Source organism: Balaenoptera ricei, chromosome 10 (genome assembly GCF_028023285.1).
Source record: "Balaenoptera ricei isolate mBalRic1 chromosome 10, mBalRic1.hap2, whole genome shotgun sequence".
Classification (NCBI taxonomy): Eukaryota; Metazoa; Chordata; class Mammalia; order Artiodactyla; family Balaenopteridae; genus Balaenoptera; species Balaenoptera ricei.
The window spans coordinates 15,330,307-15,345,970 of record NC_082648.1 but is presented as its reverse complement, the minus strand read 5'-3'; the positions used below and the strand labels follow the sequence as shown (position 1 = coordinate 15,345,970).

The 15,664-nt window shown below is 37.4% G+C and overlaps 1 protein-coding gene across 3 annotated transcripts in view; it reads right to left on the bottom strand.

Annotated features, from left to right (window-relative positions):
- Nucleotides 1-9,166: 9,166 nt before the first annotated feature.
- PIK3C2G (phosphatidylinositol-4-phosphate 3-kinase catalytic subunit type 2 gamma) overlaps nucleotides 9,167-15,664 on the bottom strand; it is a 358,923-nt gene continuing 352,425 nt past the window's right edge. For all 3 annotated transcript variants that reach the window (XM_059934511.1, XM_059934512.1, XM_059934513.1), the window contains one exon: nucleotides 9,167-9,756. In XM_059934511.1, coding sequence (XP_059790494.1) covers nucleotides 9,604-9,756 — 153 coding nt within the window. In that variant the 3' untranslated portion in view covers nucleotides 9,167-9,603. The remainder of the gene's footprint in view (nucleotides 9,757-15,664) is intronic.

Sequence of the window (15,664 nt, the reverse complement as noted above, 5' to 3'; positions counted from 1 at the left end):
AAAATCCACATCCCTTCTATGATTGGAGGCATGGTTCAAACCTCCAAACTCTAATAATTAGTCTCTTTAATTTTCAAATACAGAGTCTCCTTGAGACTGTGTTGTTTCTGTAACCTAAGGCTGTGGACATGACACACGAATTCAAGTTTGGTCTTGTTTCCTCCACTGCTGTTACCCTAAGGTCACTTCAAAATAACACACACACACATGAACATGAACACAGTTTGAAGGAGTTGATATAGTAGGCAAGCATACATGTCTCTGGAGTTAAGAATTTTAAGCTTTAACTTTACTAGAGCTTGTAGCACACTTTGAATTCAGCTACTGTTCAAGATTTCTGGCCTAGTTGTTTTGAGATGTAGCTGAGAAATCCATTAAAGAAAGAAACCGAATTTTTTTTTTAATCACCTAATGCTTAAAAAGCTTATTTAAGGAAATTTAAAAAGGGTTATCTTTTTCTTATAGTCTATTTTGTTCTAAGGACTAAATCTTACAAGGTCTGTACTCATTAATGCCTAAGGTTTAATGTTATATCCCTTTAATGATAAAAACCAGTCAGTTGGTGCAATCTAAGCCATTATAACCAAGGTTAATTAATCCACCTGGCCCATTCTTACCAAAGCCTAAAGTCTAAGCAGTGTCTCTTGGTCCGCTGAAACTTCTGTGTTAATGCTGTGTTTGCCCCAACATTTTTTTAAGAGAAAAAGCATTAGTTAGGTTTAATTGGTTTATCTAAACTATATTGACAGCATACAGGATCCTATGCTAAGAAATAAAATATATCTTTTTTGTGACACGTGTTACAATATGAGGGTTAAAGTTTCTGGGCAATTGCTTTAATCACTAGAATTTCTCCCATGTGCTATTAAATCTTCACTTTGGGTCTTGATAATGTGTCAATAGTGGTAACTCGTCAATAATCCACTTCCTCTGGGACTCAAGTCCTGACCTTCAACCATATTTGCTAGAAATGAGTCTGTCACCACAACCCCTTCATTGTTTGATATCAGTAGCCACAGCATATCTGTGATCGTCAGTTTCTTTTAGCCTGTGCTTTTTGAGATGTCTTAGTTTCCTGTGGAAGTTTCTCAGGGATTTTGAAGGTAAGAATGGAGCGGCGGGGGTTGATGGGGTGGCCAACTGTCCAATACTTCCGGTCCCTCACATCCGCTTAACTTAAAAATCTCCCCTCCTCCCCGGATGTGTGTGTATACATTCCATTCAAGAATTCATCTGAATGGAAAGTTTATGCTGCTAGGAGACATTTGAATGTTACTACTCTGTAAAACTGTAATAATCTCCCCTTTCCCCATCTCATTAGACTTCTTATAAAAAGCAAATAAAATATAGATATAAAAAGACTAAAAGAGCTGTAAAACATGATATGAATGAGAGTTAAGACTAGAGTTCACTGGTGTGTCATTCCATCATTTGTTCAGGCATTAATTTATAAAGGCTTACTGAGCATCTACTACATACCAGATATTTGTCAGGGCTGGAACAAAGAACATAGGAAGATTCAGTGTTAAATTAGTTTGGTAGGGCTGCCGAAACAAAGCACCACAAACTGGGTGACTTAAACAACAGAAATTTTTTTGTCTCACAGTTCTGGAGGCTAAAAGTCTGAAATTAAGGGGTTAGTTCCTTCCGACAATCTCTTCCATTCATCTCTCCTAGCTTTGGGTAGTTTGCTGGTGTTCCTTGGCTTATAGATGCATCACTTCAATCTCTATGTCATGGTTTCATATGGTGTTCCCTCTAGGTTTGGGTCTGTGTCCAAATTTCCTCCTTTCATAAGGACACCAGTCATATTGGATTAGGAGCCCACCCTACTCTAGTATGACCTCATCTTAACTAACTACATCTACAGTGACCCTATTTCCAAATAAAGCCACATTTTGAGGTTACAGGTGGTTAGGACTTATAAATTTAGAGGACACAGTTCAATCCATAACACCTACATACCATCTGCCTAAATTTAAAAGTTATAAATAAAGCTAAGAAGCCATTAAATACAATATGATTTGTTCTCCTTCATAAACACCTGGGAGGACAGCTTTTAATTGAGAATTCTTGGGTGTCTTGGAGATCCATGTTGGATTATGGTGACCTAAAGAGGGCTGTCTCCTCCTCCTGAGCCCTCTATATGCCCTGCTTTTTCTTCCTACCCCTGGGTCCTTCCTGCACTGTCAGTGGCCTCATGCACATTTGTGGACATTCCAGCTGACACATTCAAGCTGCATCCATACACACTGCAAGCAGCCTGCCCTCGGCCACCACTAGAGCCTAGGCATTGTTCACCCTGGTGGTGGTGTCTGACGTCAGGTCAGTGGACCCTTAGAAGGCCTGCAAACGCTGTTCAGGCGGGGAATTCAGGGGTCATGTGTACCTAGAATGTGGTCTAGAATGAGGCTTTTGGGTGTGGCTGAGTCACACCTGGAGGAAGTAGGCTTCTCCAAGGCGAGGGCGCCAGGGCAAGGACTCCTCTTGCCTGGATCCAATGCTGTACTGTCAGTGAACAAAACTTCTTTAGAGCCTTGTGTTTTAGTGAAAGGATACAAAACATAAATAATAAGCAAAAGAAATAAGTAGATCATATAGAATGTTCAAAGGTGATAAGTATATAAGAAAAAATGTAGAGCAGAGTGGGAAGGATCTGGCATGTGTCTGGGGACAGGGCAGGTTACAATATGACACAGACTGGTCCAGGCAGGCCTGTCAGAGATGGAAACATTTGACCAAGACTTGAAAGAGGTGAGAGAATAGGCAAGTGGATGTATGGGACAAAAGCACATTTTGGAAAGAAGGAGCTGTCTGATAAAGATTTCAGGGAAGAAGCATGCCTGGAATGAATGTTCAGGGAAAGGAAAGGAGGCCAGTGTTTCTTGAGTGTTTTGAGTATAGGAGGATATAATGGGAGTGAAAATCAGAGAGATGGCCGATGGGAGGCCAGATCACATCGGGCTTTTCAGGTTATTTTAAAGGTTTGCGCTTTTACTCTGAGAGTAGAAGCCCCTGCAGAGTTTTGAGCAGAAGAGAGACAAGATCACTCCAATTTCTGTGTTGAGAATAGACAGTATGGGGGGCAGTGTAAACAGAAACAAGGAGAAGGCAATTGTAGTAACTTGGGACAAATTTAATAGGAGTACCTTGAACCGGAGAGGAAGCAGATGGAGAGTGGCAAGTGGTTGGATTTGGGAAAAGTTTTGAAGGCAGAGCTGCAGGAGTTTCTTATGGACTGAATTATACTCAGAGAAAGAGCAAGGAAGTGGGTATCAAGGATGACGTCAAGTTTTTTGCTATTTAAAACTGATCAGGAGTCTAGTTTTAAACATGCTGAGTTTGAGATAATAGATATTCGAGGGGGATGCTGTGTAGGCAGTTGGATATGGAACTCTAGAATTTGGGAGGGGTTCTGGGCGGGAGTTATTATTTTTAAATGATATTTATTTTAATGGTATTGTTTTCTTTCTAATTTTACAAGCAAAACATGTTCATTGTGGACAACTAGAAGTACATAGAAGTATGAAAATTAACAATCACCCATAATCCCCAACCCACAGAGATAACCATTGTTAACGTTTTGATGTATTTCCTTTCAGTGTCTACATACCTTTTTCAAATTGAGGTGTAATTGACCTAGATCTCTACCTTAGTTCCAGGTGCACAACATAGTGATTCGCTCGATATTTCTATACATTACAAAATGATCACCATGATATGTTTAGTTATCATCTGTCACTATACAGAGATATTATAATTGGCTATATTCCTCATGTTGTACATTTCATACCTGTGACTCATCTATTTTGTGACTGGAAGTTTGTACCTTTTAATCTCCCTCACCTCTTTCATTCTTCCCACAACTTCCTCCCCTCTGGTAACTGCCTATTTGCTCTGTTTTTATGAGTTTGTTCTGTTTTGTTACGTTTGTTTGTTCATTTTCTTTGTTTGTTAGATTAAGTGAAAATCACACGGTATGGTATTTGTCTTTCTCTGTCTGACTTATTTCACTTAGTATAATACCCTCCAGGTCCATCCATGTTGTTGCAAATGGCAAGATTTCATTATTTTTTTAGACTGAGTCATATTGCGTTGTAGGTATACACCACATCTTCTTTATTCATTCTCTGATTGGGCACCTAGGTTATTTCCATATCTTGGCTATTGTAAATAATGCTGAAATAAACATAGGGGTGCATATATCTTTTCTAATTAGTGTTTTTGTTTTCTCTGGAAAATACCCAGAAGTGGAATTGATGGATTGTGTAGTTCTATTTTTAATTTTTTGAGGAACCTCCATACTGTTTTCCATAGTGACTGCACCAATTTACATTCCCACCAACAGTCTATGAAGGTTCCCTTTTCTCCACATCCTTGCCCACACTTGTTATTTGTTGTCTTTTTGATAGCAACTATTCTGACACGTGTGAGGTGATAGCTCTTTGTGGTTTTAATTTGAATTTCCCTGATGATTAGATGTTGAGCATCTTTTCATGTGTCTTTTGCCTATCTGTTTGTCTTCTTGGGGAAAATGTCTTTAAAAAAGTTCTTCTGACCATTTTTTAAATGGGTTGTTTGTTTTTTTGATGTTGAGTTGTATGTGTTCTTTGTATATTTTGGATTTTAACCCCTTATCAGATATATCATTTGCAAATATCTTCTCCCATTCAGTAGGTGGCCTTTTTGTTCTGTTGATAGTTCCTTCACTGTGAAAAACTTCTTAATTTGCTGTAGTCCCATTTGTTTACTTTTGCTTTTGTTTCCCTTGCCTCAGGAGACAGATTCAAAACAATAAGCCTAGGACCAATGTCAAAGAGTATACTACCTATGTTTTCTTCTAGGATATTTATGGTTTTAGGTCTTACACTAAGTCTTTAATCCATTTTGAGTTTATCCTTGTACATGGTATGAGAAAGTAGTCCAGCTTGATTCTTTTGCATGTGGCTATCCAGTTTTCCCAACACCACTTATTGAAGAGGCTGTCTTTTCCCCATTGTATATTCTTGCCTCCTTCATTGTAGATTAATTGCCCGTATAAGTGTGGGTTCATTTCAGGGCTCTCTATTCTGGTCCATTGATTGATGTGGGGTTTTGTTTTTTTTTTTGAGTCACTACTACCATACTATTTTATTACTGTAGCTTTGTAGAGCACGATACCTCCAGCTTTGTTCTTTTTTCTCAAGATTGTTTTGGCTACTCAAGGTCTTTTATGTTTCCAAACAAATTTTAAAATTATTTATTCCAATTCTGTGAAAAATGCCATTGGTATTTTGATAGGAATTGCATTGAATCTGTAGATTACTTTGGGTAATATGGTTATTTTAACAATATTAAATCTTCCAATCCATGAGCACAATATATTTTTCCATTTGTTTGTGTCATCTTCACTTTCTTTCATCAATATCATATCATTTTCTGAGTACAGGTCTTTTACATCCTTGGTAAGATTTATTCCTTGGTATTTTATTATTTTTGATGCAATTGTAAATGGGATTGTCTTCTTAATTTCTCTTTCTGATAGTTCACTGTTAGTGTATAGAAATGCAACAGATCTCTATGTTAATTTTGTATCCTGAAACTTTAGAGAATCCATTGATGAGTTCTAATAGTTTTTTGATGGTATCTTTAGGATTTTCAATATACAGTATCATCTTAACTGCAAACAGTGACAGTTTTACTTCTTCCTTTCCAATTTGGATTCTTTTCATTTCTTTGTCTTTTCTGATTATTTGTGGCTAGGACTTCCAATATTATGTTAAATAAAATGGTGAGTATGGGCATCCTTGTCTTGTTGCTGATCTTAGAGAAAATGCTTTCAGCTTTTACTGTTATGTTAGCTGTGGGCTTGTCATATACGGTCTTTATTATGTTGAGATATGTTTCCTCTATACCCACGTTGTTGAAAGGTTTTTATCATAAATGGATGTTGAATTGTGTCAAAAGCTTTTTCCACATCTACTGAGATGATCATATGATTTTTATTCCTCAGTTTGTTAATGTGGTGTATCACATTGATTGAGTTCCACTACTCTGTCTTCCAGTTCATTGATTCGTTCTTCTGTATCATGTAATCTACTGTTGATTCTTCCTAGTGTATTTTTTGTTTCAATTATTGTATTCTTCAGTTCTGTTTTAGTTTTTTACATTTTCTAACTCTTTGTTGAAATTCTTACTGTGTTCATCCATTCTTCACCTGAGTTGTTTATAATCATTACCTTGAACTCTTTATTGGGTTGATTGCTTATCTCTACTTCACTTGGCTCTTCTTCTAAGGTTTTATCTTGTTCCCTCATTTCAAAAATATTCCTCTGCCACCTCATTTTGTCTGACTCTCTGTTTTTATTTCTAGGTATTCCGTAAGTCAGATATATTTCCTGATCTTGGAAAAGTGGCCTTATGTAGGAGACATCCTACTGGGTCCAGAAGCACACTCCTCTCTATCACCAGAGCTATATACTCTAGGAGTGCCCCCTGTGGGGGCTGAATGGGCCCTTCTGTTGTTGTGGGGCCACCTACTGTGAGAGTGTTGGTAGGCGTGACCAGCCCCCAGCCTGATTGGTGTCAGCCCTGCCTAGTGCAGTGGCTGCCAGCTGCTGGTGGGTGGGCCCAGGTCCAGATGCTAATAAGCTAGAGGGAGTGCTCCAAAATGGCTCTTGCCAGCACCAGTGTCCTTGTGGTAGTACAAACTCTCAAAGGCTGCCACCAGCATCTATGCCCCCAGGGTGAGTTCCAGTTATAGCTTGCCTTTCCAGGAGGCTCTCCAAGATCAACTGGTAGGTCTGACCTGGGCTCCTTTCAAATCACTGCTTCAGCTCTAGGTCTCAGGGCATGTGAGAGTTTGTGTGGGCCCTTTAAGAGCAAAGTCTCTTTCCTACAGCCCTCCAATTCTCCTGAATACAAGTTCTGCTGGCCTTCAAAATCAGATGTTTTGGGGGGCTCATCTTTCCAGTGCAGGGCCCCTGGTCTGGGGAGCTTAATGTGGGGCTCAGACTCCTTGATCTTTGGGGGGAATGTCTGCAATTGTGATTATCCCCCCACTTGTGGATCACCTACCCATGGGTGTGGGTGTTGACTATACCGTGTGTCCATTCCTCCTATTCATCTCATTGTGATTCCTTCTTTCTATCTCTAGTTGTAGATATTTTCTGCTAGTCTTCAGATTGTTCTCATTAATAGTTGCTCTGTATGTGGTTGTAATTTTGGTGTGCCTGTGGGAGGAGTTGAGTTCAGAGTCTACCTACTCCACCATCTTGGCCACTCCTTGGGCTGAAGTTATAAAACTGGGAAACTGGGAATAATCAGCATACAGATGATATTTAAAGCCATCAAAATAGATGAGGTCACTAGGGAGTGAAAGCTGATGGAGAAGAGGACCAAGGAGTAAGTCCTGGACACTCCAACACTGGAGACTGTGGAAAAGAGGATGCTCCTTCACAGAAGACTGAGAAGGAGGGACTGATGTTATATAGAAGGAAAGCACAAGAGGGTGTTGTGTTCTGGAAGCCAAATGAAGAGTATTGAGAAAGAGAGTTATTGATTGTGTCAAATACTGCTGATAGGTAAGCTCAGATCAGGGCTGGAAATTGACCTTTGGATTTAGCTATGTGGAGGTCAGAAGGGACCTTGACAAAAGCAGTTTTGTTGAAGTGTTTGGGACAAACACTTCCTTGGAATGGTCTGAGAGAAAATGAGAGGAGAGAAACTGGAGGCAGAGATTAGAGAGAATAGTTTTGAAGAGTTTTGCTATAAAGAAGATCAGGCCAATTGGATGAGTATTTGGAAGGGAGATGGAGGTGCCAAGAAGTTTTTTATGATGCTTTTACCATCATGTAACCATGTAACATCATGGTTGTATGCTGAAGTGAATTATCCAGTAGAGAATAAAGAAATGATGCTTTTGAATAGAGGAGAGTTTCAGTAATGCTTGTGAGTAGGTGAGAGGGGCTGGGATCAAATGTACAAGTTGAGAGATTGGTTATGGTTAGGAGCTTGGGTCATTTTTCCATGGTAATAAGTAGGAAGGAGGAACATAGAATCTGCTGGGCAGGTAGATGTGCTAGTGGAATATGTAGAGGTTTTCTTTTGACTGATTCCAATTTCTAAGTGAAGTAGGAAACAAAGTCATCAGCTGAGAGTGAGGATTACAGTAGAGGGTGATGAGGTTTCAGCAGAGAGAAGGGTGAGGAATCACTATCTGTTAGAAAAGGGAGAGTGAGTGGACCTGAAACATAGAACCATTGCCCAGAGCATTATGGCTTACTTGACTCACATGATCATGTGTTTGAAACAAGACTACATCAACCCATACCAGGCACTCAAATATTTTCAATGAATAAGTGTACAGTCTTTTACATGTTTACATGGTTATGCAGATGACCATATAAAAAATTACTTTTTTATCCACACACAGGAAAACACTGAGTAAAGCAAGGGATTTAGTAATTTAATTGGAAGAAATTTTTAAAAAACGATTTGATCCTCTTAAAGAATGTGGCATAGTGCCTTGAGTTATACCTACTTTGCAGGTGGAAATCTGCAGGATTGTTTACTCTGGTCATGATGAATATGAAAGTAGGTTCAGAAGTAAGAAAACTTTTTGTTGTGCGTAGAAGAGGTTTTGATCAGAGGGGAGAGTTTCAGAGTTTGAGATCTTTGAATTAGCGGATAATGAAGTTTAAAATGTGATAATGCCTCTGTTTGGGTGAAATCCAGTGATGATGAATTGATTGGTGCTGAAGAGGGTGAAAAACTACAAAGTTTCTTCCAAAAATTGCATTTAAGAATTTCAGGCATTTATGTTTGTTTTTTCTGACAGAAATTAATACAACATTCTTCTAGAGCTTACTAATCCCCTCAATAAGATTATAAGTGGATATGTAGGTATATATATTTAATTCAAATTTTAAACATTTGTTACAGATATACTTAGGTCTTGAAGTAATTGATGAGATTTATTTATTTGCTTGTCTTTTTTTGGAAAATACATTTAAAGTATTGCTTTTAACTGTAGGCACATAAAACGTGAACACATGTTTGATTTAAAAGACACATTAAATGTCCTTTTTTTAATTTTATACATTGAATTTTACACAATCAATTGGAAAAAAGGTTCTAAGAAAACAATGAAACACAGGTAGAGAATAAATAACTATAAAAGACTGATTCTGATTTATTTTCTTTGTGTCCTTAGTACACCATCATGCTACCTTTTTTTTTTTCTTTAATTTATTTATTTTTGGCTGTGCTGGGTCTTCGTTGCTGCGAGAGGGCTTTCTCTAGTTGCTGCAAGCGGGGTCTACTCTTCGTTGTGGTGCGTGGGTTTCTCATTGCGGTGGCTTCTCTTTGAGGAGCACGGGCTCCAGACGCGCGGGCTTCAGTAACTGTGGCACGTGGGTTTAGTTGCTCCGCGGCATATGGGATCTTCCCGGACCACGGATCAAACCCGTGTCCCCTGCATTGGCAGGTGGATTCTTAACCACTGCGCCACCAGGGAAGTCCCCACCATGCTATCTTTGATAACAAAAATGTCCTGATCTTGTGGTAGAGAGGCCCCAAAGTGAAAAAAATACGAGTAATGAATGCGTATGTTCACAGCAATGCTTAAATTATACTGTTTCCTAGTGGATACCATTTTTCTTCCTTGAGTGGGACACTACAGAGTTGGATATTAATTGCTCCTACAAAGGTGGTTTTGCTCTTTACAATAAGCATTAAAACATGTCCTTGGAGCTCTGTGACTTCATCATATACTACCTAAAAAGGGAGAGAATAATGAAAATATAAATCAGATACGCTTAAATGCATCTTTTAAAAAATACTGCTTTTAACAAAAATATTTGCACGCTGATATCTTGTACCTTGGAATGGACAGGTTAATGTTAGAATCTTTCATTTCTAACTCTAATTCTGAAGAGCTAAAGGTTCTGCTAACATAAAGGAGTTTTAATGACAGAATATTTCTCTAAGAAGCTTAGAATTTACTCTGATTCCATTAAAAATTGTCTATCCCAAATTTAATGACTGTAAATCATCCTCTAGGAATAAATTTAAATACATGTCACCTTTCAACTGTCCTTGGATTTATTGTGCAACATGGGACCTTGAACACTATCTTTCTTTGTTGAAGGCTAATGAGGAAAGCAGACCAATCTCCATGATTTCCTTGTGTTAATTTAATGTAGTACAGTATTTCCTTCTACATGTGAAGCAGTCACTCTATGGTTACTTTAATTTATTTAAAATTGTTTAATTTTTAGTTATGAAAATATATGCTCATTAAATAAAATATGGGGATGAAACAAAAAAAAGAATAAAAAAGAAAGGAAAGATTTCTATTTCTACCATTAGGAGATAAGTACAGTTAACACTTTGATGCGTTTTTTGTTTTCTATATATAATTACTTTTTAAGAATCTGAGCTGTAATTATGTTGTGTGTATAGTTTTGTGTTTTTCTCTTTTTCACTTACTAGTCATGTAACTATTTTTAAAAAAGAGAGCTGTTCAACTGTGTGTTTTATAATATCCAAGAAGTAAGTCACAGGCATTACCACTGGGTGCCTGCAGTGGTAAAGAAGCTTTAAAAGTGTAGTACTATCAAGAAATTAGTTATACATCAGAGGAGGGGAGAGCTGTGTATAGACCCAATATGCCAAGGAAACTCCTTATAACACATTTGGAGGAGTTTCATATGATGATACAACATGCTTGCTTTTTACAGCTAAACTACAAGATAGAAAGAAGCGTTCTCTATATATGCAAAAAGGAATCAGAGGAAACAAATTGAGAGGAAAGGCCTTGGAATCCACTGGGAGGCCTGCTCGGTGTGTAAGGATGCAATTTCTAGCCCATCGTACCGCATTTGCCTACCATTTATGAACCCATTAATTTATCAATGAAATTCCATTCAAGATCAATCTGTTAGCTGCTCTGAACAATGATTTACTTATCAAGTAAATAATAATCCAGTCAAGGGAATGAGATACAATATAATATGCTAATCCAGTCTACTCTGCTTCATGTGACATCTCCTGGCTACCAACTCTTCTAGAATCCTGCTCCCATTCCAGAAAGGAGATTACCTTTTAAGTTTCTTAGGACAGCTGATTCAAATTATTCCATTTAATTTATTGAGTTCCCCTGGATAGTAAAGGATTTTAAGGGCTGCCTTAAAAATTTCAAAAGCCTACCAATGTAATTCATCTTTCATCGCAAAGGGATGCTCAACGTGGACCCCGTGAACCACTCTTGTCTCCTGAATGCTTATCTTCCCAGGACTTCAGAGTAAGCTCCTTTCCTTTTCTCTACAGTGGTTATTTTGAACTGCCTAAATTATCCTCCATTTTCCTCCCCACAACACGTTCAGCAGATGAACTCATCTCCTATTTTACAGAGAAAATAGATGAAAGGGCCCTCGAAGTGTTAGTGTGTGTGAAGAAAAATGGAATAATTCTAAGCATTAGGCCTTTGGAAAAGTCTGGCTTAAGAACTCTGTGAATCATATAAATTAGTGCTAAAGATGTAACTTTCTAAGAAACATATCAGTATCAATGATTCATATTTATATAAATCTGTTGTCAACTCCAGTTCTTCCTCCATTTACAATGGGGTTACATCCTGATAAACCTATGGTAAATTGAAAATATTGTAGCCGAAAATGCATTTAATATACCTAACCCACCAAACATCATAGCTTAGCCTAACTACCTTAAACGTGCTCAGAATGTCTCATGTAATTTATTGGATACTGTACTGAAAGTGAAAAACGGAATGGTTGTCTGGGTACCAAATGGTTGTAAGCATATTGGCTGTTTACTCTCGTGATTGCGTGGCTGACTGGGAGCTGTGGCTCGGCATCAGGAAAGAGTATCCTACCACATATCGATAACCTGGGAAAAGAGCAAAATTCAAAATTTGAAGTATGGTTTCTACTGAATGTATATCTCTTTTGCACCATCGTAAAGTAAAAAAAATTTCGGGTTGAGCCATCCTAAGTTGGGGGCCATCTGAATGTGTTTTCTCATTCGAATATGGTGATAATAATATTTACCTTCTGGCATTGTGAGAAAGAATAAAATGAGATAATAAATATAAGCCTTATTACAAAGCCTGATACATAGTAAACACTAATGAATTACAGCTGAAAAAGATCCATCAAATACGCAAAAAAAGAACAGTTGTTTCTTGGTATTTTGCCTTCCCTGACTGGAGATAACAGTTGTACACAAAATTGAGTCTCCCAGGTATTTAACAAGCTGAAATTCTTTAATAAATGACAGGAATTAATTGCCTTCCTGGTTAAAATACAAACATTTGAACTCCAAAGTTTATATTACTTTATGGATTTTTTCCCCTGTGCTTCATTATGCAAAAGCTATTTTCTTGAAAGTGACTGAGGTTTTATAAACATGTAATCATTGTACATTATAGAAGATATATATATATCTGTTCTAATTGCTTTACTGCATCCATAACGTTGTTTAAAAAAATAAGCGCTTTTTTCTTCCAATGCAATGAATAATTAGTGGGTAATGCTAAAGAAGTACACAGATGATTATATTCTTTGAGTCTTTTCACCAAATGATTTAATATGTATTGTGCCTTAACATAAACAGAACCAAAAATGCACAGCTCTTTTAATTTCACTTTATAATACTTTTTACCCATAGGCATGTGTCAAGTCTTCATTGCCTTCTGACAAACATTGAGTTTGTAGGTTTGAAATTGTCACATCAAGTAGAAAAACACTGTTTAGGGTAATTTAATTAAGTAGGATAATATCTAAGAAAGAAATACAATGTAAACTATTATATATAGAATGGTTAAACAATAAGGTCCTATTGTATAGTACAGGGAACTATATTCAATATCCTGTGATAAACCGTAATGGAAAAGAATATAAAAAAAAGAATGTCTATATGTGTATAACTGAGTCACTTTGCTGTACAGCAGAGATTCGCAGAACATTGTAAACTGGCTATACTTCAATAGAAAAAAAGGAAGGAATACAATGTACAACATACATTGACTATAACAATATAATTCTGTTTTAAAATAGAATCTGTATTTCTAATGAATCATTAAAAAAATAATGGTTCTTAACCAGATGCCAAAGGTCGTAGAGTAGAAAGAGCAATGGCACTGGAGTCAGAATCCCAGCTGTGCTTATTAAAGGCTGTAGGGCAATTCCAGCAGCGCTCGGACCATCAGCCCCGCCCCATCCTGAGCCCAGTCATGTCTACCACAGGGATTTGCATGTGAGAGGCGTTCTTAGGAAGACTGCTGGCAATCCTATTGCGAATCACTCTGGGAAGTGTCAAGGTGACAAGTTTGGCCCTGTATCAGAGCTTTAGTATCTGCAGGGTGGATACTAAAGGGACACTTGGCAGTGGTCCTGACCCAGCCTCTCTCAGAATATTAGGGAGAAAGAGGGTTATGAATAACAATTGAACGGACTATTTTCATGAAAAGCTTTTTAAGGTGACGCGATGTAATATTCACTTTGTATTCCTCTAAGAGATTTATATAAGAAGGGGAGTGAGGTTGTTCTCTCCCACTTCCCAGACCATTGCCTGGCTTTGGCAGTTTGAGAAATCCCAGAGTGGCTGATGTAGCAGTACACAGGAAGCAAAGCAGGGGGAGAAGTTAAAAACAAGGTAGGTGCCATGTGATAACTTACTGGGCTCCTTAGAAAGCACATACAGTTGGCCCTCTGTATCCATGGGTTCTGCATCCATGGATTCAGTCAACCACAAATCAAAAATATTCAGGGAAAAAATTCCAGAAAGTTCCAAAAAGGAAAAGTTGAATTTCCAGCAACTATTTACATAGCATTTACATTGTATCAAGTATTGTGAGTAATCTAGAGATGATTTAAAGTATATGGGAGGATGTGTATAGGTTATATGCAAATATTATGCCATTTTATATAAAGCACTTGGGCACCCATGAATTTTGGTATCCTCGGGGCTCCTGGAACCAATCTCCCTGCAGATAAAAAGGGATGAGGGACGACTGTATAAGGTGTTGCTAAGAATGCACAGAAATAATTGAGGGATTTGGCACAGAGATGGGGGTCTATATCACAGCTGAGGGGGAGAGAAAGTAAAACCACAGTTAAAACTGGTGCACTTTTTTTGCATTTCTTATAAATAAAGATTTTTATATTGATACACAGCATAATGGGAGAAAAATTAAAATACTGTTAGTGTTTTTCTTCTCATGGCTTTCTAAATTCAACCAGCTTCCCTCTCAAAATTGTTTATATGATGATCATTACTATTAGTCACTTATCCATACACTAATTCACATTTCCTCTCATTTGGGTTATGTATAAATTGGAGTTTGCTACGCATAGACTATGAACTATTGTTTTTGAAACAATTTTAAATGTGTTCAATGTATAAACAGTGTGTGTCCAAGCTACAAGTATGGGCTGATGGAGAAAAGTATTGCAGTGATTTCTAATCAATGGGCCATGAATGTGTGGGACTCAGAATTATTGCAAGCCGTGAGACAATTTATGGACACAGCAAGCATCATAAAATAATCTCCACACATGTGCATTTACTACTGGTTTTTATAGTACATATAGCTTGAGATAAATAAAACACAAATTTATTTAAACTCCTGGATTGTTAGTGGCTTTTCATCATTATGTGTTTCCTTAGATACAAATGCTGAAGTACAGCATGCAGTCTGAGAAGTTTCTTGATATTCATGTAGGGGGTCTTATACCCAGAACGTAAGGAAACTAGGGATATATAGTTGGGAGGTGTATACCTCTAGCTGTTGACATCATGACAAATAATAAAATGTCAAAATATATTTCCTTACTAAAATATCTATTATTTGAATATATATAAATGTTTGATAGTTTTACATTTTATACAGTACACATAAAGTGTCACTTATAAAACTATCCCAAATATTTAATTCCACAAATCTTTTTAGAAGTAGCTAAGTTTCAAAGATACTAAGAAAGCTAAGACATTTTCCTTGTCCTCAAGAAGTTTTCAATGTACTAGAAGAAAAAAGTCTGTGTAGGAATAAATAAGAGATGGTAAATGTGGCGTAAGAGACAGGGAAGAGAGACTGGTTCTCAGAGTCCATATTTGAGGTAAACCTCAAAGTTGGCAGAGAAGGGCAGGAGGGTGAACAGCTACATGAGCTCTATCACAGAGGTCATAGGGATTATTCAGGGAATGACAAGCTGTCTGATGTGACTTGAGAATATGACTAAGTATGGGGCAATGGAAGGGCATGAGCAAACAAATGTTCCTTATTGTCAAAGGTGCAAAAGACATTTAACATAGGAAGAATTGCTTTTTCAATAAATGGCGCTGAAATAACTGGCATTCATAGGCAAAAAAAGTGAACCTCAACCTAAACCTCACACTTTCTTCAAAAATCAACTAAAAATGAATAATGGACTTAGATGTAAAATGTAAAACTATAAAACATTTAGAAACAATATAGGAGGAAATCTTTAGAACTTAGTGCTAGGTGAAGAGTTCTTAGACTTGCCACCAAATATGCAGTCTACAAAAGAAAAAAAATTGATAAACTGGGTCTCATCAAAATTGAAAATTTTTACTCTGTGAAAAACCCTGAGAAAAGGAGGAAAAGTCAAACTACAGACTGGGAGAAAATATTTGCAAACCA